The 25,134-nt window shown below is 37.9% G+C and overlaps 1 protein-coding gene across 3 annotated transcripts in view; it reads left to right on the forward strand.

Annotated features, from left to right (window-relative positions):
• The window catches only part of AFF2 (ALF transcription elongation factor 2), a 339,763-nt gene that overhangs the window by 77,740 nt on the left and 236,889 nt on the right, over positions 1-25,134 (forward strand). For all 3 annotated transcript variants that reach the window (XM_074915521.1, XM_074915523.1, XM_074915522.1), the window contains exons 2-3: positions 9,814-9,934; positions 17,213-18,103. In XM_074915521.1, coding sequence (XP_074771622.1) covers positions 9,814-9,934; positions 17,213-18,103 — 1,012 coding nt within the window. The remainder of the gene's footprint in view (positions 1-9,813; positions 9,935-17,212; positions 18,104-25,134) is intronic.

Genomic DNA, 25,134 nt, shown 5'->3' on the forward strand with positions numbered 1-25,134 from the left:
TGACCATAGAAACTCTGTAGCTCTGGGATATGCTAGTTTGTACTTAAAACTTCTTAAAATATCAGCAACGAATAAAAAAATTCTGTTAGCATGAGGAATATAACAGAAAAGCCAGTTTATACCAGTAAGTTGCTGCTGCTTAGAGCTGGGTGTATTATGAGAGCTGGCTTTTTTGTCATTATTAAATGGCTAGGTCCCATCCAACCCTCATTGAATTCACTGGGAAAATTGCCATTAGCATCAGTTGAAGTTGAACCTATGCCCTTAGAAAGTATCAGCAATGCTGATGAACTTTGTGCTGCTTTGGTTAAATTATTTTGTCATACTTTATACTCTGTTTATAATTGAAGAATAAACATTATATGTTTGCTGAAGACATGAGCAGTATTTGTTACAGATTATCTTCCTCACTAGAAGCCAATGATGATGATAATCTAGTGACCTGCTGACTCTGAATCTGTTTAGGAGAAACAAGTACAAAATATCAGTATTTTTTCCTAAGCTGTGTGTAACAGGGACCTTGTTGCTGTGAGGCCTTTTAAGGTCTAGTAGAAGAAGGCTTAAAATTTGTAGTGTGAAACATTCGAGGTTCTTTTCCAGGCTGATGACCATTAAGTCTCATGAAGCTACAAAATCATTGAATCTCCTGCAATTTGCTAGTGCCCAGGATGGGCAATATATTTCACAACAGCACTGAAAAGGGGATGCATGTTTACTTGAATCTGAAACGAGAGCACCTTGCATTTATTTGATCGTGTCTTTCCTTTCCAGAGATAGTACTACAACAAATGGAGGCAATTATATAGGGTTTCAATTGAGAGAAGAATAATTTATTGGGAAGATAATTTCTCTAGCCAAACAGTGTCCTAAATAGCAATCAGTTAAATTATATGAGGCTTACAGTACTATTTTTCTGGGCAGTGGGGTCTCTGAATCAGCCTCTGTGTGTGCACTGCACACAGAGACCTGTGTGCACTTCTCCTGTCTAAAAACTAATGAATGACATAGTCATCCTACTGAATTCTTAATTCTCCTGTGGTGGTATTCTTCAGCACATGTTAAGTTTAAGAACGTGTGGTTAAAGAGCTGCACAGCGTGTGAAAATGCTCAAGGGAGTAGAGGTGCCTGTTAGTAAATGAATGTATTTATTAGAGCTGTAGGGGTAACATGGAAGCACTTCTGTGATAAAATACTCAAGCAGTTGACTCTTCTGATTCATCTGTCTCCAGAAGGTTGTGTTAATCAATGATTGTTTTCTCATGTGTTTTAAAAGGCTAGATTTATTTCTGTTAGCTGTCTATTGCAGATCATTGCCAAAATATAAATATGTGGACTCTGTTTTTCAGGAAGCATCCTACAGGTGCCCAGGAAAGTTCTCAGTAGCAATATTAAACAAAAATTTTAATTATAAATATGAAAAAAAAAAAAAAGTAAAGACAAAAGTAGAGTTCCAAAATTATTTTCAGCTCAGATATAAGAATGCAATCTGTACACATTAAGTGATAATAAAGATTTCTGTGTTTCTATATATTAAAATACATTTTAATCTTTGAGAATAGTACATGTAAAAAAAGAAGCTTGGACATTTTCAATAAATTTGTCATAGTTCGAGGTATCCAGGTGAAGGAAGAACAGACTGTACAAGCATTGTTAGAAGATCTTTAATTGCATCAAATTAGTGTTATGCCTCGGGAGTAATATATGTACAAATACACACTTTGTAGCGGTACTATGCCATGTTTGTTGTTGATCTGTATAAAGAATAATGCACAGCATGCAATCACACACAAGTATATTCATCTGTAACACATTAATACATAGTATGCTAGTGCTGATGGGCACATGAAATATGATGGCAGCTAGGAAGCCATTAGGAGATACGCTGTGAAATATGTTTGAATTATAGTATATACTTTGGCAAAGACTTAATGGATTCACTGCCACCAGTGAATTTTGAAAAAACTTCAAATCCCAGGAGAGATCAGCAGAATTTAAAAAAAAAATAAATAAAAAAAATAGAAAATAAGAAACTGTCATATCCTGTTAAACTCATAAGGGCAATGCAATCCAGAATTTAGGTTGAAACTCCTTCCCTATTCAACCCCCTTGTAGTAATCAGAGTCCCCTTACAGTCACAGCACATTACCCACCTAATAAAGCTTCCTACTCCAGCTCCTGTGTCCTGAATATAATTCATTTGATGCCAAAAATGCTCAATAATTTTACATTTATGTAAGTTTGTTACAGTTTATCAGTGGTTTAGTGTAAGTCATAAATAGAATACCGGTTTCCAGGTGTTTCTGGGAAGTTGATATCAATGCCTTAATGTGTGTTCATTTATTAAAAGAAAAAAAAAAAATGACAACAAAAATAACCCCATGATGTTATCTTAACTAGCTCTTTTATTTATGTAGCAGATGTTTACTCTTGGAAATATCACGTGTTGGAAAGTTATGTGACTGATATTCTAATGACTTTATCTTTTAATGTCCTTTTGGAGCTGCAATTATAATCATTTTTCTCTTTAGTTTTCCTTTTTTTTTTCCTCCTCTCTTTTCCTTCAGTTTTGCTTTTGTTTCTCATACTGCAAATTTGAACTGACAAGAAGACTGTAATAGGACTCCAAAACATACCTTGAACACACATTGTTAACCAAATTACAATCACTGATGTCATTTACACATGTTGCTTTTCAAAGGATGAACATGTTCATTTAATTTGCTTTTTAAATATCCATAACAGTGTCCCCAAGCATTTTAATAAAACAGAAACAGTTAATTATTGCCGAATAAGGATATCCAAATATAGTGGTCTGCGGCATGCATTTAAATATATCTGACAGCACTTCTCTCTTGAAGAGAAAATTGTCTAAATTGCCAGTTATTATAATTTTTAATAAATAAGTCTTATCTTGACTCTGTTTCTCTCTTTCTTTCCCACCCCTCTGCAATACTGTTCAACCACCATACTTTCAGTGGGACCATTTCTATTACAGAGTGATTGAGCTCTGATTTACACATCAATTACCCAACTTCATGGAGATTTTCATGCTCCCCTAGCTGACATCAATGAAGCATAACTGCGTAAGCGCTTTATTTCATCCCAGTTTTTGATAACTCAGACTGATAACTAATCATATTGAAAGACAATGTGCTATGATACAGGAAACAATAAATGCTCCCCTTTGAAACCTCATCTATTCTTTATACACTTACTATTCAGGAGCTTATCTCTGTCATCCATTCCTCCAGAATCGTTCCTTCCAAATTCACGTTAAGGAAATGTTTGGGGCTGCATAATACCAAAAAGAGGGGGAAATTCAGTGAAAATAACATTTTCTAGGTACTTGGTGTGTGGGGGAAATAACTAAAAAGAAGGAAGAATATGACAAATATAAGCCAAACCGTTAGCCTCCTAGCTTAAATTTCCATAAATTGCCCAGGGGTATCTTGGGTGTTATTTTGTTCGGAGGCTTTAATCTTCTGTATTCTCTATCAAATGTGCTACAGGAATGGCATTGTTTTTAATGCAAATTGTTAAGAGATTTAGCTCATGTGGATAGATAACCAGTGACCATCTCAAGTGTTTCTCTACAGAACTGTTGAACATCAAAGACAGAATATTCTATATTTTCAAATAAATCATTTATCTTGAAGTGCAGTGATAGATACATTCTGTCCTAGATACTTTCAGTAAGTATTCATGCTATGAAGAAGAACAAAACATTGAAGTAAATGTTAAATATGAGAGATAGTGAGAGGTTGTAAAGCTATTCTATCATAGCTTGATTGGTCTCTGTCAAGTAGTAAAATTACCAGGACAAAGGTGCAAGTTCAATGGTGATAAACAGAGGAAGAGGAATTGTGTTGTTTTAAGTGTGGTGCTGCTTATGATGTTTATCATTATGTGAAACGAAGACTTCAGATGAACAGGGAAGATATGGTGAATTGGCCATATATCTGCTTAAAGATCAGGTATTGAAATTTCCCTTATTTATTGAATACATTTTAAGACCTGCAATGAAATTTAAGGCCTGAGGCTACCTTTTTTTTTTTTTTCTTTTTTTTTTTTCTTTTGGAATAAATGTGTTGAAATACCAGAGTTTATACTAGGAGAATCTGGATATACCAAGGAAGCCTGTTCTCCTTCCCTTGTACAGTATTGTGCTACACTGCTTTTACATTAAATCAATGGAGTTATGGTGGGATAAATCTGGAGTTATGTAGAGGTACATTTCCATTGTAATGTATTTGCTAGAAGTAGTCTTTTACCTAGTTTGATTATCAGGTGAAATGCTTTTCACCTTACATTTTTATTCACATTGAAAAAGAATTGCCCTGATGTCTAAAAGCAAGCATGGGAATATTTACATTGACCTGAGTTGGATTTCTCATGCGAGTCAAATATGTTCATGAGTGGTTTTTGATTTGGGATGCTTAATACCTTGTGCAGGCATATGAGTTAGCTTTCAAGAAAACCCAGTTTCTGAATTTACCTCACCAACTTCCTGAGTGCTTGTAGCAGAGCAATGATTCTGTCCCAAAGTCAGAACTATGAAGAAATAACCTTGGGAAAGGACTTTCAGTTCTCAAATTTATATAATTTTATATCTACTGTGTCTTAGTTTAGAAGCTTGTGTTTATTTCTTCTTTCCACAAATGACAAATATTTCCGTTTGAGAGCTCCTTTCATCGTTTAGGCATATCCGATATTTTAAGGGGGGGTGGAACTAGTACAGGGGGATATTTGATTTTATCATAGTGTGCATTTTTGTGTATTCAGACATGTTATTAAGAACAGCAACTCCTTCCCTAACTTGTGGATAAATGCTGTTTTTCTTGAATGTTGTTCATTTATCCTTGTGGATGTAGTCTGTCACTACTATAAAGCCTCTCCGCTCCAGCTTTTTTATTGATTCTTTCCCTATTGGGAATCAACAGAGTAGTGCTCTGTTCTCATTCATGATTCTTCTGCAACATTAGGTATTTGATCTTTTTTTTTTTTCTCTTCTATTCTTTCTTGATATCACAGTGACAACTTCTTCAGACTTGTCTGGTCTGACTTCTTTCTTCTACTCCTTCTCCTGTCTTTCAGGCTCTTGTCAGCCTTGCCTAGTCTTCCGTGCTTTGGGAGACTACTTCTGTGGCTTTAGTTAGCACATCTTTGAAAATAAACCCCAAATGCCAGGTCTCAGCCTTTAGCTATTGGTCTTATTTCTTCAGCTTTTCTTTAACTCTTCCCTCTAACCTCTTGCTCTGTTGCAGTATGTCCTAAAAGTGTTTTTTTTCTTTTCCCACCAGCTCTTTTGCACCACATCCTGTCCCTTTCACCACAGATGATTGCACTGTCCTGTCCAGTGCCCCAAATTTTATTCCTTTTCTAGTTCTCTTTGTACACAGCATGTCTGGCTTTCATCTCTTATTTCCAGATCCTCATTTTTAGTTTCCAATCCGAAACCTACGTGCATGTCTGTTACCTTTTGCTTTGATATAACCTCCTCCTGCCTCAGCCACCTTCTCCATTCTCAGCTTGATCCGGATTGTCCCCACAGCCATCATGGGCCACAGCGGGTGTAAAGGGTGCAGCTCCACAGGCCTCACTGACACTCTGCGGATTCATACAGGCTGAACACCTGGCCTGTCACAGTGCATCAGCTCACCGCTGCCCTCAGGGTGTCCGTAGCTGAGAAGAATGACAAATGGATGTATGCTGGTCTGATTTTAAAGGATTAAGGATCAAATGCTGTTATTCAGAATGAGTTTGCAGCCTGCCTCAGTGTTAAACATACCAAAATGATAATACAGTTATGGTTACTATTCTTTCTGCCATATCTAGCACACTGGTATTTTGTAGATCAGTGGTCTCATGTGCTCTTGTAGAGTACTTACTGCTCACTATCCCTGATCTTCTCAGATTTATGTACAGACTTCCCCATTCAAATTCAATTATTAATCTAATAAGTGGTAACAAAACAATAAACCTCATGTATTTAAACTACATTGTCATGTAATAGCTGTGTCTAGGGAACTGGCCCTCTCTCAGATACAGGGAGTGTCGTGGCCTGCAGCTGTTTTCTTCTAAATCTCTTTTTTTTTTTTTTTTTTTCCAAAATGTTTGCAGAAGTTGTGATTTCCTACTCTCCTGACTTTAGAGGAATCATGAAGTATTTCTCATACTAATGAGACAGACTGAACTCTGGTGTTCCTCATGGTATCTGACTATAGTTTTCACTGACACCTTCACCACTAATCACATATCTGTATTTCACAGAACATTAGTTAAGCTAACTACTAAACATAAGTCCCCGAGATTTCATTGTGGCTGCATTAAGAGTTTCTGGAGAGCATCCCATTAGGTTCTCAGTGCACTGCAGCCTTAAGATCTAATCAGCATCCCTGTTTGGATTACAAGGAACCCAAAGAAGTTGTTATCCTAATCTGTGTATGATCTTATAATATTTGACTTTCCGCAGCCACAATCAGCGCCCTGTCAAGTATTCCCATAGCAAAAATACATTTGCAGAAAAATAAGCCAAGTAATTGACCTGGCAGGATGAGTAACCACTTCCTTTTGAATAGATACTTTGTACACTTAAGGCTGCCATTGACTGTGTGAGTGGAAAGTTCAAAAATGAACCTTTTTTTGTTGTTGTTGCTCTCACAAGAGAATATATGAGACAGAGATTTGGATTGATGCAAAGGTAGGAATTCACAGGGCTTTGCTTGTGTTGTAAAATGGATGCTCGCAGTTTGGTAGTCTGTAAACATCACTGAGGTCCCGGGCATGAGATGCGCCTTTGTGCTCATCTCTTGGGTGCGTGGAATATTTCATAAACACAGGTTCTAAAAGAGAAATGCATCACTAAGTCATATTGGAAAATGCTGGTTTTTCAACCTTTCACTGTTAACACTGCATATACTGTCTTAGCTTAAGTTAACGGCTTTTAAAGTGATTTTGCCATTTGGAATTACTGCTGTTATCACCATCTTTGAATTTGTGGTTTTGTAATGTGTCACAAGACATATCTAAATAGTTTTAGAGCCTTTGCTGCTTTTTCTCAGATCAGATAGATCATAATGCTTCATTTGGTTCCCTAAATACTTTGTATACTTGAGACCAGAGCCAGCTCCTAGATAATGAAGTGCTGGAACCTCACATGAAGGGTGAGATCTGTTCTGTGCTGTAATCTGTGATTCTGTGATCTGTGTGTTCAGTGGCCAGATTCAGTTTGATTTGAATGGGCCCAGGATTTCGCTCTGAAACTCCAGGCCAAGGTTTCCATTGGGAAGCTATAAAATGCAGCTCTAACTTTCATGAATAATTCCTTCTGAAGTGAATGCTGGCAGTGCCAGAGATAGGACTGCTTCCATAAGCAAAGATTACTTATGGAGTATATAAAATCCTGTTTACACTAGATCCACTCTGCTGGACTAGGGCTTATAACTTCATAATAATCTGATCTTGCTGCAAGAGTCACACAGTCTGGGTCAAACTGCCATCAAAGTCACTGGAAAGGCTTCCCATGAGGGGGCTGAATACGTCATGTTCCTACTGTTCCTAGGCTGGGCTAAACCAGCCCGCGACTCCAGAAGACTTGTGGGGAGAGGTGAAATCAACCTTGTCCTCATCTTCATGTACCAGATCAGGAAACAGTTTGTACATACTTATTCCCATACCTGTGGATTTTAATCTTGATTTAGACCACAAAAGGAAGGGAGACTTATACCCCCCTTCACCTTTTAGTGAACAAGTCACTTGTGGTTTGCAGTATTATGTCAGCAACATGATCACGTAGAGTATAGTAAAGTGACTGTTGCTTACAACAGTTTCCTTTCTGTCTCCCTCAGGAAACCAGCAAATAGTACTATAGCTCCTGCAAAAATACCAAGAATGATTATAACAATGTTCTGGAGCTTGATGTTGGTGCCAGTGATGTCACTATATCAGGAGGTGTTATAAATAAATAAAATGTGGCATCTTTTCAGCCTTCTAACTTGCAAAAGGAAAATGTAGATGGAAATCATTCAGCTGGGCCTATGTAGGTGGCTTTTCATTCAGTTTATGAGCCATACTCAAGCCTTATTCAGTCTAAGCCTGAATGATCTCGAATTGCTTCAACCAATTATTAATTCATTTTTTATTTAGGGATCTCATTGTGGCATTAGTCTTTCTTTTTTCTTTCCTTCCCTGTACAAAAGCAAGTATATGAGTGTAAGGATACATGGAGTCATCAGGCAACAGACATATGCTTTCCTGTGCTCTCTGCAGGGCTTGCAGGTTCAAACACAACCTGCCTGAATCATAAGAACTTTAATTGAGTAGATAAAGAGGTCCTCATAATTATAAACTGCAGTAGGTATAACAAGAGGCTAAATACATAGCTGTGGTTTTAATTAGCTGGTGCTTCAAATTAGTAATTGTGGTTTCACTCAGAAATCAGTGACTTTATACACTGTTAAAGCCTCATCACTGTGCAGTTCATTCCTCATTATATCTCTCGGTGTGAAGCTTTCAATACAACATCATGCTGAGCTAAAAAGGCAAAAGTTGTAGATATTTGGTTATCTTCCAAGTGCAGTGGAGCTCTATGGAGATTTAATTCATTCTCGCCAGAAATAGGAGAATTAACTGTTCTTTGTTACATATGCAGTACGTATGTTTGTATGTATGTATTTGCACATAGAGGGTGCATGGGTGTGTGCATGCATGTCCAGAGGCTATCAGGGAAATACTGCTTACAGTAGATAACATCAGTTCGTACACTGAATCTGCTAATCAAATCGCAATCTGGAATTTGGTAGCTAATTAACTGACACAAAGCAGAGCCAAAAGCCTCATAACAAATCAAATATGGGTTGAAAGCACAGAAGTGTCCCTTAATGCTTGTCACATGAGAGGTTGTCGGTGCAAGTTGAAGCATGCAACTTTTCCTTTCCTCTTTCCTATTTTTCCCTCTCCTTTGGGGTTTTAATTCTATCTTTTCCCTCGGAGGAGCAGGAGCTAGTTTGCAAAGCCAAGAGACCAAAGTACTTCAGTACTATTCGGGGGAGAAGTGAATGTGGTCTCTCGGCTTGTCATGTAGGTCTGGCAGGTGCACAGAGTGAGCTGACATACAGATAAGTGCCACTCGCCATTGCTACACTGAGGCACTAGATCCCTTTCTGTTTGTTTGTTTGTTTGTGTATAGAATTATCTTGGACTGGAATCAACTATCCCAAAGTCTCTTCTGGGAGCTTGCTACAAAAACACTTTTTAAAACCCCCTTGACCCCCACAGTGAAGCCATACATAAATTTTAACAAGCACATGTGTCAGATTTAGATGGTCTAAACTACACGAGGCTGAACTGGAGCACTGGGATGGATGGAGACAAGTGTTACACAGTTAAATGGTTTTGAAGGTGTTGCTCTGCTTCCTTTACTTCACATCTGCCTCCTCTGCACAGACACCTTCTTTGTGGGCACACGTGTGTACGTTTGTGTGTGTGTGCATGCGTATGTATTTTACAGACTGTTCAGACAAATGTGTCAACATGTATTTTATTCTTCTGCATAATACTCTTTTAATTTGAAAAGAATATTTTTGTCTATTTTCATTTTAGAAGTGTACTGACAGTCCTACTGTCCAATTTCTAGTATTATTAATTCTGAATTTAAGTTTGGGAAAATTATTCAATGGCTGCTTTTTGCTTTGAGAATTGTCCTCAGAGTTGCATCATTTCTGATGTTTTGCTGCTCTTACTGATAGCAATGAACAGGTAGCTAAATTATGGGGAAAATAACGTGTTGTCTTCTTTTGTTTCTCTGTTCTTCAGTCACTATGAGCAAGACCGGAGCGCACTTAAGCGGAAAGAGTGGGAGAGAAGGAACCAGGAAGTCCAGCAAGATGAAGATCTCTTTGCTTCAGGTTTTAACCTCTTCGGGGAACCCTACAAGGTAAATTGCACTGTTATGCTTTACATTTTCAGAATATTTCTTTTACCTGAATATATTTTACAAATACAAATAAAACTTCTCATCACCTGTAAGAAATGAAAGTGTCACATCTGCCTTGGTACTTATACTCTTGAATACACTGATTATCTAAGTCAGCATATGGCAGCAGAGCAAACTGAATGCTCTGCCCAACACTGCATGGTAGCATTGACAGAATCAGGAGTTTTGGTTACTGTCCAGTTCAAGATTTCTTCCTCTAAACTCACAGCAAAGTCCTGTAATAGAAATACGTGCAGCTGATATCTCTACAAGTGGGTTCATACCTACAAAGCTAGCAGTTCTTAGTCCTTTTATTTTTAAGACGAAAATATACCTGAGTTGTTAAAACTAATGTCCTCTCGATAGGTAATGAGTCCATAAGCTTTCTTGTGCAATCATAACCCATCCAAAGAAGTCTTTTGGGAGACTGTCTGAATCTTTGGGGAGCATAACAAGGGTGTGAAAGGGACTTATGACAAGTCTTATTCTCTCTAAGAAGCTTTGCTGCCTGAGATTTTCATCACCAAGGGATGTCCCCCTTTATGATTTCTGCTGCTTTGATTTTCAGTAAGACATTCCCTGAAGAATTCATCAGAATGTAAATTTCCATATCTCTTTCTCCTCCCAATCAGTGACATCCATTGAAAGGCCACCACTTCATCTTTCCATTTTACATTGTTAGCAGCTGTAGGGAGGATGAGGGCTCTTTGAAAATTGCCCGAAAAGGAGGAGGAAAGACTGGCATTATTATCAAATGGTGTCTAATAATTATAGACTGGGAGAGTGTGACAGATAACACTCAACTCCTAGCTGTACTTTGGCTCAGGCTGACTAGGGAGCAACAGGCCTCACGTCCTTGGGATGAACTTGCATGCTGGAAAGCCCCTGGCTCACATACAAGGGAGTGAGGGCGTCTTGAAAAGTATTTCAAAAGATGGTTTTGAAACTCAGAAGTGCAAGATAACCGAAGTACAGAACAAGATATCAGAGCTAAAATGAAGACATCATGTCTGTATTATTGACTAGCAGCCAAGTACTTCACCCTATAAATATTGCCATTAGGATGGGCCCAATTTGAGCTCTCCCTGAATTGCAGCTGTTCTGCACACCAGGTGACTCTCCCCTTGAGCCAGGATGCCTCTCAAGGGTAGAGATTCCTTACCTGAGACTAAAACATCCATCCTTACCCACAGCAAAGAGATCCCTTACCCATGACAGATCCTCGGTAAGTGACTGATAGGATGCTGAACTGATACGGTGTAACACTAGTAATCCATGTAGCTAATCAATATTATTGTGAATATTGTATGGATAATTCCATTAGACATAAACCGTTGACCAAGTTGGAAACTAAGATTGGATCCAGCTGCACCTAGTCTCCAAAAAAGGTTTAGAAAGCAAGGGGGCCCACTCTGAACCTCGTGACTCAGTGGGAGAGTTCTTACTCTTTGCGTCTCTGGTCTCTGCGTGAATCATTCTAACTCAGTTTTCCTTTGTACACATCTTCCTTGCCATAATGAATAAGATGAACCTTGCCATCAAACTTATTGAACCTTGTCAGGCCACTGTTAAACTGTGTTAAATTCCATCAAACTTATTGAACTATGCCAAATTATTATTTTACCTCAATAAAGCATATTGCTGCTGTTCTCTTTTGAGTGAGGTGTATTCCACTCATCTGTGACAGAGGCTTACTCAGCCACATAAGGACTATGCACTAGGACAGTTTGTGGGGCCTTTTTGTTTTTATAAAAATCTAATCAATGCACTATTTCTGCATTGGACCACATTTTAGCACCTTTATTTATGGGAATAGTAACTTCGAACTGATTTTGTTGAGTCTTCCTGTGCATCATGCAAACAATTTGTTCATGTAACTGGTCATTTGGATTTCAGTAAGTAGACTAATATGCAAATCACTGCTGCATCAGGAACTAAACACTCCTCCCCCAGTATCTGTTGTACCATAAGAATGATAATACTTGATTTTACATCTGTTCAGTGTGCACGTGTTTGCACCAAGCATATACAGAGCATATTTATTTTCAAAAACTGAACAACTGAAAAGCAAAGAATTACCCTTGTGACTTTCCTGAGGTTGGTTTTTTTTTTTAATTGCTTTTCACCTGCTTGGCAGAGAAGTTTGTCAGGTCTGTGGGATTGAGCAAAGCATAATTTATTACTAATCTAAAAAAGCAGTGTAATTATAAATTGTGAAAGGTAAAAATTAAGAGGAAATTGCATGCAAAAAATAGTTATATCTGTCTTAAATTTGCAAAACAAAGAGAACCAAGACTGAATAGGAAAGCTAGGTCTCGCCTATATTTTACACTATGGAGAAAGAAAAAAAGGGCAAAGTGTTTGGCTGGTATTTCCTTTGTAAGTACTGCATTGCTAAGAACCGGCCACGGTACAGTTTCCTAGAACCTAATGAAAGCTGGATCTAACTCTTAGTGGATGTGTAGCGACTTGTATTCTTAAGCAAGTGTAAAACTAAATTCAGGGTGTTGTTCATGTTTATGCTAAAACAAAATGGAGAGGCCATGAGGTGAGAACAAATGTGCTGCACGTTCAGTTTGAATTCCTCTTCCATTTTGAGATGAACAGATGTTTCTTTGGGGAGGAGATTCAAGGCCTGGTGCACACAACAAGCTGCATCCATCTTGTTTCTCCTGGTTGCTCTCAGTGGGAGTAGAATGAGATAAAACGCTGCCCAGCAAAGTCAACTGCTGTGGCCTGCGATGGGTATAGGGTCCACATCCTCAGCTGGGCTAGCTCTACTACTGAGCGTCAGCTCAAGGGATTACTGGTACATTTCTGAAAGATCTGAAGGTGCGAGGTAAGATGGAGACTACAGTGGCAAAGGGAAGGCTGGGAATATCAGGTCTCAGGAAATAGAAAATGTCTCTTTTCCTTTCTTTTATTCCCAGACCTAGTGTCCTTACTTGTTTATGATGCCTTCCTCATTTGCTTCAACAGTAACCCAGAGGAGGGACTGCTGGAGTAGAGAATACCACCGCTGAACAACTGGCAGCTGTTTTAAGATTTCTCTGAAGTTGGGGGTATTAAAACTTGGTGAAAGGAAGGAGCCCGAATTTTCTCATGGAGCTTACTGACATTGTATATCACAAGATGTGTGGAGTATCTGCCACCATCTATCTTCTCTTTGCTCTAGCTGTTAGAGCATCTTTCTATCCTCTGTCAAATAAAACAGAGGTGATCATGATAGGTTTGGACAAGTGCATGTTTCTACATAGATGCTTTGTAGTATATATATGTATACACATATTAAAAAGAGGTATTTCTTTGGGTGTATAAAATACATTTGTACTTGCTTATTAAAAGATAAAAGTGTTCTTTTGAAGCTCTGCTGTCTTGTGGGGAAACAACACCTCTGACAATGTGATGACATGCATCATTATATTTTGGGAAGTTCAGGCAGTGAGGGCTGTGTTGCCCTTTAATGCAAGCGGGTTGCAGGTCTTGCCTTCAAACTCTGGTGCAACCTGCTAATGCTTGATTTTGCCGAAGTGATCAGAGAAGAGCCTGCAGTGTTATGACAACAGACATTTGAAAAAGCAGTGTCAGAGTTTTCCTGAGAGAAGCTGCAATTTTACTACTGAATTGTTGATACCTTTTAATGTTTTGAATTAGTAAAGAGTTTCAGAGATGAGTATTTTAGAGAAAACAGTAGGAGTATTTTTGTTACTTTTCAAAGGAATTGCCTCAGAAGAGTTCAACTTGAGAAAGAGAACCCAATGGGCAGCATTTCCATTGGGGAGCCTTTGGTGAATGTTAAATCATTTATCTTTTTCAGGTAAAGCCCCTCCATGCTATTCAAGCTTAGCATAAAAAAGATCTCAGCTTCTAATCCATGGAGGTTAGTTTAACTATGAGGCATGAGAAAGCGAATGAATTACGAAACCTCAAGTTTCATACAAATTTTCACAAAACCCTTGTAAATTGGGCATATAAGTTTGAGTGCATTAGTTCTTTTCTTTGTAAAACTATAATGCAATAGCTAGCTAGCAAATTAGTCTTCCAATGGGACTCTATTACAGATCTTTTTTGAAAGCAATAGAAGCAAATGTAGAAAGGTGTACATTTCCTAAATGAACGAGAGCCTAGAATGAGGGGGAAGGCTACTAGCCATGAGTCATGAACCAGATGTATAATTTATGCCTTGGAATACTCAAAAAATGCTGCATTTCCTTGATGGTAGGAAAACTGTGATTCAACATGCTGTTCAGAAAATAAGATATACAGAGGTTTCCTTTAAGAAATCAGCCAATTATCCAGAATACGAAGGTAGAAATTGTCCCCAGTCTGGAAGTAACAAAGAGCAACCAGAAGTTGTGACTGGATTTTGTGTTTGTCTTGCTGGTATCCAGGCTTGTCAAGAATACTCTCCTTCTCACAAGAGCCCTGAATTTGTTGAGGAAATAAAATAAAAACATTAATGTTATGCTTTATGTCTTAAATGCAAGTAATACGCTGTACCATGCACCTGAGCTCGTTACCATGTCTGGTCTTAGTTGTGTGCACTTTAGTTTTATTTAAGCATAAACCAAATTACCACACACTTTGACTATGTGTTTTTTACCTTGCAGTCTAGTCCAAAGGTCATTGAAGGGAGTAATAACCCTTCCATTGACTTCAATAACTATTGCATATGAGCTTTAGTGCAGTTAAAATATGCTAAGGATGTTTAAATTAATTTAATCTCCATGCTTTTCAGGAAATATATATTTTTATTAATGCTCCCAGTAAATGACTACAAATAATAATAACTAACATTTATACAGTGCCTTTTATCCCCAGGATGTGAATGTTCTGCATAAAACAGAGTTCATATCAAGCAAAATTATATTTATCATAATGTGACATGTAAAAGAAAGTAAGTTGAGAGAATCAGCTACCTCCAAAACAGAAATGATTGAAAAGCTCTACATTCAAATTAAAATATTGATTCCCTCTGTGAGGATCTAGACAAGAGCCATTTAATGTGCTGTGATATTGAAGTGTTACAGTGATGATATGTTGTCAGTACTTCTTTCTTTTTTCTTTTTTTTTTTTTTTTTTTTTAAACCTTTGCTTTCTGGAAAGTCAGCTAAATGCACTCTGGAAGTGTAGCTGAGCCAAGGTGAAGGTTGGTGGTCAGGCTTTTTTCGATACTTAGTTGTTTCCCATGAGCTATCCCTTAAGGAGTTAAAGTGTTTGGGGAAGAAGGAAACAGAACAAGTATGTAAGTGTTTAGGCTTTGCATCATAATTCCTGCTGGGCCCTTAAGCACAATGGAATCTCCTTGTTTTAAATTTGGGGGTTGAACAGAGAGAGCCTAGTTTTGGCTGCTGCCCAAACAGCTCATTGTGCAACTCAGCTGAAGGAGACTGCTCATATACAAAGAGCTTATTCTTGGCTTAGCTAGAATATAATTTTTGCCACTAAAATGACCAACCTAGGGACTTAGTTAGTGAATAAAAGTGATACGTGGTTCTCAGTGTGATTCGTGGTTCTCCACAACTGGGGTTATTAACTGTGTCAGTTAGGAGCACTGGCAAAATGTATATAGATGAGAACAGCATTGAACAGTTAATTTTTAAACCACTGCCTCAGTGCAGTGGTAATATATGTTACAATCCGTGAGAATGAGCAAAAGGAAATTTGCATTTATTATCTTCTTTTTCAACATTTTTTTTATGGCGTGTGCAGTACTAAGGGGGGAAAAAATCTTTCTGCAATATTCTTCTCATCTCCTGACTAGTTCAGCAGTGGGTAATATAAGCAGGTATTTCAGGAGAAATCCATGTGTGGATTTCTTTCATCACTGAAACTTCTTAATACTTGAGGAAGATGGGATCAGTGGCATGGTAGGATCCCTTGTCAAGGAATGAAGAGCAACACTCTCTAACCAAGCACAAGATCATAGTGTTGCCTTTTCCCATCTTTATGGTCCAGTGTTAAGGCATGTTTGGAGTGTGGCACTACTTGCTGTTTTAAGTGAAAAAAAAAACCCAAACAAAAAACACCAAACCAAAACAAACCAACCTACACATAAGTAAAAGTATAGTTGGCTATATCCTGGAAGTATCTTAGATATGCTGCAATTTCTTCATTTAATTCCAGACTGTAGAAGTTAACTATCTGCTTGAACAAGATCTATAGTTTTGCTTTGTTTTTATCCTTTGAATATTGTGAAGTAATAGGCATGAGGAATAAGTTCTCTGCTGGCCATTTCAATGGGACATAAAGGTCAGTAAGAAGGCTGGTAGTTTGCATCTCTGTGGGGTGAGTTAGAACACGAAGAGAGAGGAAATTAGTTGCGTAATAATTATAGCTTCCAGCTTATTTGTCCAGCTTTTTACAAGTGAAAGGGAAAAAAAAAAAAAAAAAAGAACAAACCAAAAAATTCACTGCGTGCTTCAAAAGGAAAAATATAATAGCAGTGCAACACAGATGAGTCAGTATTTATTTAATAATTACTGGAATTCAAAGAAAAGCACGATTCACAAATACAACCAGCCCGCAGACAACAGAAGAATCCCAATACTTAAGAATGTGGCAGTCATGTCTATTTACGTTCTATAAGAAAATATTTTTGAATGATCTTTTATTTGAAGCTACTGTAGAATTTGAGGGGGTAGAAGCTTTTTCTTTTCTGGATTCAGACAGTAGATACCTCAGGTCAAACTGAACCCTCTACAGAAAAGTAATTGAAGTTACACTGGAGTGAAGAGTTTGGTGCTATATGGTTATTACAGACTACCCAGCTTCTATTTATGTCAGGACTATGGGTCAAGGGGCTGATAGAGCAATAACATACTTAAATAAACTGTGTGATTGCAATTCAAATGCTCAGTGGCCAGTAATTGCACGTTCATGTTTTGCACGATATGAAATGTACAAGCCCGACATCTCTGACATAAAACCAGCTTATTTTGCTCCTAACGTCCATAACTGATGCAATTTAAACACTTCTCTGAGAGCATATTTAAGAAAATGGGAAGCAGTATATAAGTGTTACTCATGCAAGCCTGTTTCAAGAGATTCTTTGAACACAGTTATTGATAGGTTTTTCTTACATAACATATGCAAAATGTAATTGAAATTAAATTAAATGTCAGCATGACACCATTAAACAGCTAACATTTGGCATCTTCTAAGACAACTATTCTGAGCGGTAACTTGTAATCAGGAATTTACTCACTCTTTTCCTTTATTTATTTTTGGATATTTTAGACAAATAAAGGCGATGCCCTTGCAAACCGTGTCCAGAACACACTGGGAAACTATGATGAGATGAAGGACCTGTTAACCAACCATTCCAACCAGAGCCACCTTGTAGGAATCCCAAAGAATTCTGTCCCACAGACACCCATTGACAAAAATGAACAGAACTTCTTCCCAGAACCAAGAAACAGGATGATTCCATCTCATCAGATCAGTGGCCACTCATCGACATCAATGCCTCCGCCTTCTTCATTGTCATCTAATTCTACTTTGCTACACAGTCACCAGAGCAGCAGGAAGTCGAGGACAGACTGGTCACGTGGTGGTCACAACTCTAGTGGGGCCCAGCCAAGCCAATCCAGTAGTCAGCAGAGTCGGACAAAGCACAGCTCTTCTCATGACCAGCCACAGGGCAGGTATGAAGACCTCTATAATTGCCAGAGTGAGCAGCATAAAAGTGGAGGAACTGAGGAAGCAAATTCTATGGCAGCATCTTCCCATTCAAGGAGGCATACTCATTCAAAGTCAGCACCTGGAGAACATACTTACAAAGAAAACAGTCATTCGAAGTCACCCGCAGAGCTTGAGTTTGTAGGTCATGGTCCGGGATCTCCGCTTCCTTCCACTTCTTTGTTATCTGCAAACAATGGTCTTTCGACCCAGAATTTCCCACCAGGACTTCACTGTAAAAACAGCATGGTCCAGCAAAAGCCTACAGCATATGTCAGGCCTATGGACGGTCAGGACCAGGTACCCAATGACTCACCTGAACTGAAACCTCCAGTAGAAATTGAGAGTGGATATGGAAATCAGTCCTTTGGAACACTGCTGGAAGGAAAAGTGAACACACCTAGTTCAAAGAATAAAGTACCAAAGCTCAACATTCCTCCTGTTAGTGAAGTAAGTAGTTTAAAGTATCTTCTCTCTAGTACCGCTTGAGTATTTCATGCACTGAATATTTTTCTCTGGAAATATGCAGTTCCATTTCCTGGAATTACAGTCTAAAACATTCCTTTTTTTCTAGAATGTGCATGACTACTTTTGGCAAAGTTTGTTATGATACTCCCAGTAGCAATATTTAATGATGTTTTAAAAGCACAATTTGGGATACTAACACTGCTAGTTTCTGATGAATATTAAAAGTCTAGATCTCTGTTGGGTGTAATATATTTATACCAGCTAGAATTCTGGACAGAGAACTCTGATACATCAGTTCATCTGCAGTTTTCACTCGCATTTTCAGTTAGGAGCTAGTTTGATAGAAGGAGTGCTGGTTTAAACTCTAAGGAAAAATGGCAGTGTTCAGATTTCAGTGATACTGAATAGTTCTGCCAGTGAGGAGTTTATTTGCAGAGTTTGCTAAATTCCTGTTGCTTTTAATGGAATTAATGTGGCTTAAGTTCTGAGTAATGCTTATGAAAATGTGTCCCATTAAAGCTCTTATGCATTTTGAAGAGCTCTTAATATTGGGATTCAGTCCCAATCTCTGCTACCAGCAGTTCAAGCTGTTGAATTTTGTATCACTGGTCAGTACAGTAGCCCTGTGAGGAACATTTTAGTTGGTTCGTATTCATGTCCATTTCAAGCACAGATGTGTAATAAGGATACCAATTGAACTATTTATACTCTGTATGCTTTTTCTCTTATTCTGAGTTTCTCTAAAGCAGTAACCTTTGCAAGGTAGGTTTATACTGTATGTATGAGCAGAATTGCAATATGGGTTTTTCACAGTTTTCTGTTTTCCCCCAAATATTTCCCTGCTTGGTAATATTTTTATACTAGGAATGAGGAGCAATGCATTCTTAAACCACTTTATTGCAAAAGGTCAGCTTTTTCTATTGGAATAATTGTTTCAAGCCAATAATTTGTTTGACTATTTAAAATCTTGATGTTATTTATTAACATTCCAGGCAGCAACAAAGACTGATGTGTTTTGCAGTAGAGCTTGGAATAATTTTCTGGGAACTGCATCTGAAAACAGTAAAAGGCCTATTTATATCAAGTGGAAGCTGAGGGTTGCTTGCAGATGGTGTTTTATTAGAAAATGTATTTGTTAATAAACGTAGCTTTGTACAAGATTACTTTACAGATGTTTCTGTTTATTTTTACCTTAGGTTAAAAATCTGCTGATGTAGATGGCTTCATAGTCTGTTGCGATTTGTCGCTAGCATTGTTTGGCAAGTAAATAATTGCATGCAAAGGAAATAATGACGTTGCAAAAGCAAATACATTTTTTTACTTTTGCCATCTATTAGCACTTTGAGTCAATGGAGGCATTTTAAAGTGCAGCATTAATACGAAGTATTTTTGGAAATAGAAAAGTACCTTTTGCAGCCTGTATCAGCTATTAAGAATGCATTTTTTCTTTCTTTAATTTTCGAGTGAAATCCTGACACTGTTGAAATCAATTGAGTTGTTAGCAATGTTTTTTGGGCACAGGATTTCACCCACAGTCTTTCTGCGTAGCTCTAAGAACCTCTGATATGAACTGTTGTTTTTGGTAAGATTCCTAGTCACACAGATGAAAAATTACATTGTGAATTTGTTGCTATAGCTGCTTCAGTTTATATCCTGTGTAGTGAAAAGTATAGGTGTATAATTAATCTGATTTATGTTCAGATAAATGGTAAACTCTAGGCACTTTAGAAATGAATGCAGATAATAATCTTTAATCAGTCTGCGTTATAAGAGCGAACAATAATTTGAAGAGGGAAAGAAAACTCAAAGCTGTGTTAAGGTGACAAATAACTCTGCTTTCTGATACAGAACATATGACAATAGCCAGACTGATGGATCTTTTACAGGCAAATCTCCTCCTGAGTTTGGAGGGTTGGATTTTTTTTTTTTTTTTTGCCTGTGTCAGGACTGTGAACTTTGGCCCTCTGTGTTTTTCCACAGATGTGTATCCTGAATTTGATTTACCCTGCGTTCAGCAATAAAACTCCTTCCAATCCAACGTTATAGATAACTGGTTTAGTTTAAGCTTAATCAGAACTGACAGTGCACACCTGTGAAACCCATAACCTTTTCAGAATGACTGCAGCGAGTGGCTCTGTTGTAATCTTTATACAATTGATGTGGAGGCTTATGATCCTTCGGTGGTGCTTATCAATTTATGAACCTTCCCTAGCCACCTTGAGCTGTAGTGATCTGCTTGAAACAATTTTGCTCCTGCTCCACAGGTTTCCATCCCAACATGATTCCAGGTGGTAGTGGTGATCTTCTTCGAACTAGCAGTAGGAGAGTTGTTTTTTTGGGGCATTTCTCCATAATTCGTTTTGTGGCTCTACTATATTTTTGAGTCCATTTCTTCAAGTTGCTGAGTGTACACGTAGTGATTGCATACCAAAAGTCTTTCAGTGATTTCTCTCAAAATTTTGCATCCTCTTAAGATGAGGAATTCTGTGAAGAAATAAAATTCCTAGATGATGATGGTCCTGCAATAATGGCATCTATTAAGCCGTGCAAAATTGGAAAGGAAAAAGACAGTTTTTGCTATCTTAAGGAGGGGGAGGGAAGTAAGTAACCAAATATTTGAACAAGCAGATTTAAAAGATGAGTTCAGACTGATGTAGAAATATGGTCTCATTTATCACGGCTTAATGGAATAGGATGCTGAGTGCCCTGGAAGCATTCTGCCATGTGTAAGGAAGTGATCAATTTTATAACATAATTTGTGTCACTTGAGGTGTTGCTCTAAGAATCTTTGCTTGTTCGCTGGGCCCAATTCTGCCCTCAGAGATGCCCATCCATCTTTCAGCTCCTCTGGAGTGGACAACATTGTTAATGCCTTGCTGCTGGCATGTCTCCACTGTGCAATGGGTTGTGGTTTAGTGATTTCTGAGTTTGTAGAGATTCATGGTAAGTTCACACAGACTTACCAGACTGGGTCAGAATGCAGTGTTAGCAGCACTTACTAATGGACTAATCCTTGTCTCTGAGTGGATGCTATCGTGTGATTTCCAGACCTTGACTCACCACACAGAGTCAGTTCAGACCTGTCTGCACCATGCATGGCCATTTCTGGTAGAGAAAAAGGAACGGCAGAGCCTCGGTAGACTTTTAGTTATGTCCTCTAAGGGTTTCTTTATGATTTTGTTATCCTTTTGATTTCATTTATCATTCTCCTTTGTATTACTTATCAGTACTGTTTTCTAAGGATGAAGGTAAAAACTTTTATGGTCTGGTGCCTTGAGCAAAAGCCAGTGTAACCACTAGGCTGGCCAGCCTCCGAGAATTAGAAATTGTGAACCAGACCTTTCAGAACTGAGAGGCCCTAAGGCCGTTGTGTGACTCCAGGGGAATATGCAGAAATTCACCAGATATGATGACACAGTCTCAAGCTGTAAACATTATTGCCTGTTCCTTTCTTTTTAACTCTCATCCCTTTAATCAGTATTTACATACATATTTAAATACATATATATATTCATTTTGAGCCTACGTTTAACATTTGGTAAATTGTGGCAGGCCTGGGACGTGGTAAAGAACTTTGGTATTATGTAGAATTCCACCTACTTAAATTGTGTGATGGCAGATGATTGTTACTTACCACTCAAAGAGAACTGCATAGTTAAATCCTATGTATTTCTTCAAAAAAGTAAGGGTTAGAGACCACAATAACAGCTGATCCTCTCTCTGCTGCATTAAAATCCAGACTCTTGATACATGTATGTATATTTAAACCTCTAGGAATCAGATGCTTACAAATTATTTCAAATCCACTAACTCAGCAGGAGATAGCTGGAAGAAAGCCTGTACTTTTCAGATTGGGCTTGAACACAAATTACTGAGAGTACAGAGTAAAGCAAAGGGTTTTAAGGTCTGTGGGAACATCAGAAGATGCGTTCCTGGAAAATCTTATGTGCAGTTGTCCAGAACAATGCATGGATTTCCAATAAATGTTAAGGGATAGGAAATCAAGGGCAATTGAGATAATGTTTGATTCTCAAGGCAGAGTTTTTAAATCTCACTGCAAAATTGGCCTCACGTTCCTACAAAGTAGCAAATGCATGTGTACCAATTTTTTGCAAAAATACAAAGCTAGGAAGAAATCCAAAAGGCCTACAACATCTATGTCACCACCCACTTAAGCAGTGAAAAATGGAGAAGTTTTATTTTCTCTTTACTTCTAGGAAAATATTTTGACGGGTTCAGTATACTGTAAAGTGATAAGCTTCTGTTACGTGTTTCAAATCATTCTGTTATCGCTGCATGTATTGATTAGCCTAGTACTTTCTGAGCTACCTATAAAAAAAGACTGCTCTCTTTCTGCATTAAAGAGCAAGAAAAATTGACAGGTAGATAACCATATTGATTGAACCTAAATAGTAAATGCAAGAGGCTTTATATATGACTTATAAATCTCTATAGGAACCAAAGCCAGTTTAATTTTTTTTTTTTAATTAAATGAAAAGTAGATGTCTTTAATTAACCATCTCCCCCCCTTTTTGATATACATGTTACTCTAGTTGCCTGATATAATATATTACCATAGTTGTGGGCAAATCACTTTTTTCAGATGCAAGCTTTAGCTGTCCCCCAGACTTTGAGCTCTGAAGAAGAATGGACTGAATCACGCGTTAGGCTGAAATCCCTTTGCTCGGTTCATATTTCAAAAATCTGAGGCCAAAAACAAACCCAAAGAGCAGTATTTCTTGCAGTATTACAGGTTACAGCCATATGTTTTTCATTTGTAAATTCTGTGAGAAGTAATGTTCTTGTGATACTTCTAAATGAAGACCATATGACACCACTCGACTGAAGACCTCTTATTGTGGCCTTTCTAAGGCTACTGTCCGATCTCTTGGACAACAGCTAGCAAACCTATTTTGTAGGGATAGCAGGAGGAGAGCTTACCTATTTCAAATCAAACACAAACGAGCATGTTTAGGGCCTTATTTTGAACCACTGTGACCAATGGGAACTTAGCATTTCACATCAGACTGCAGAACAAGGTGCTTTAAGTCAGTTGGTGTGGTTAAAAGAACTGACCATGTATATTTAGTTTGGGGAAGGAAGGGCTAGATAGCTTGTTTTCTATTGTGCATTTGTTAGTGGATTTTGGTTTTGTTTTTTAAGCTACTCCTAATCTTTTCTTGCTGTGAGGAAGAAAAAAAATCTTAGTGAAATTAGAGTACCTCTATTTGTGAAGAGTCAGTCTCATGGTATCTTGAAAAGTGAATTGGGGTTTTTTTTAACCTTTTTGAAATTTCTGGTGCCAAAGTATCTGCTTATAAGTGACTTGTTGTTGGTCCAAGTTAAGTGTAAGAAATACTGTTATTCAAATGGTGTCATATGAAATGTCTCAAAGTAAAAGGAGCTCAAGGCTTTGAGGAGAGCAGTAGTAGAATTTGTTTTGCTTCAGCAAAGATGTGGAGGCATCATATAATGGCTGCAGGGGGTCTGTAGGGTGTATTCATAACTCTGCCAATAGATTTCCTGTGTGACTATGGGACAGTCACTTTGGTACCTCTGAAAGTCATTCTAGCCAGTTTAGTTTGTAGAGGTTTTTTAATCAAACATAAGGCAGAAATCTTTCAGTCCTTTCATTTTGATGAGTGGTCCTCAGTGCTTTGGTGGATCAACTAGAAAAGGAGGTTATAACATTTACTCTTCACCCTTAGAGGATTATTTTTCAGATATTTGATGTAAAAGCATTATAACTGCTTTTCCATAACTAAAACTGCATCTTTTCTGCTTCCTCACATTAATTTAAGGAAAACATCACAAGCCATATAACAATAGTGTTAAGTGTTGTGATATCTTCACACTGACTGGTAATGAACTTTTTGAATAATAACCAGTAGTTGGTAGAGCTCATTTTTCAGCATCTTCTTCCATCTATCTGGCATGCAAATACATATGGAAGGATGCTCTTGGATCTTGGTAGTCTGCTTAGCTGTCAGGTAACAAGGGCATTCTTCTAGGACCAGTCTAGCAGGCGTATCCACGTTGGAGCCTTTGCACTATTTGTTGGAACAAATGACCTGCTTTAATAAATACATTCTCTGTGAACTGTAAAACAAAAAATGCTCATGTAAGAAAAGATGAGAAAATGCCATTTCCAGGTATCTGAATTTTTTATGATGTGTGTTTTCACTCTGGGCTATGGTCAGCTCTCGAGTGAACAGCATGCATGCTTCTTACTGGGAACAGTTTTGGCAGGTATTCAGGTATTGGTGTTTGGCCTTCTGTGCTAGAATCAGTGGCCATTTGTAAACTTTACCATCAGCTATGTTAAATACTATTTTATCTGATGCAAACCTTTAAAGTCACATACAGCTAGTTGGATAGAACCTGCCTAGATATTTGCTGCTCTTTCCTGTCATAACTTTCAGATATTTTTTCCACAAAATCTTGTGTTCTTTTCTTTGTAGAGAGCACAGGAATTATGGTTCTAAATTGTCTGAGAACACAGAAGTCGTGGGTTTTTTTAGTACAGGCAAGAGAGTATGTGCACATTTTTGCATGGGCAATGACAGCTATAATGAATCATCGCTGGGACTGAACCTGGGGCTTCTCAGGACAGCCTCTGCTTCTTGAACAAGAGTGGGGACTCTTGCTAGTAGCTGTAATTGACTTTCTCCCAGGGCCACTCATTTAGTGAATATGATGAAAACATTACATCCGACACACACCTGTTAAATGTATAAAAAGAAGCATAAAGAAAATAGAAGAAAATCAGTGGGCGTGAATGTAGACTTACAGAAGAAAGTTCTAATCCTGATGAAAATGGTAGTCAAGTAGAAAATTTGACTTTGCTTTATCTGGTAGGCATAGATCAGTAAGAAACATGCTGGAATGCTCTCTTGCAGATTCCAGGAATCTGGGCATCTGGGCAGTGTGATTAGAGATTGTAGAGGTAATAGGAAACCAAACACAAACCGCTATTCAAACGCTATGTTAGCATCTGAGACTGAAATACAGCT

This window comes from Athene noctua, chromosome 11 (genome assembly GCF_965140245.1).
Source record: "Athene noctua chromosome 11, bAthNoc1.hap1.1, whole genome shotgun sequence".
In the NCBI taxonomy this organism is placed as follows: domain Eukaryota; kingdom Metazoa; phylum Chordata; class Aves; order Strigiformes; family Strigidae; genus Athene; species Athene noctua.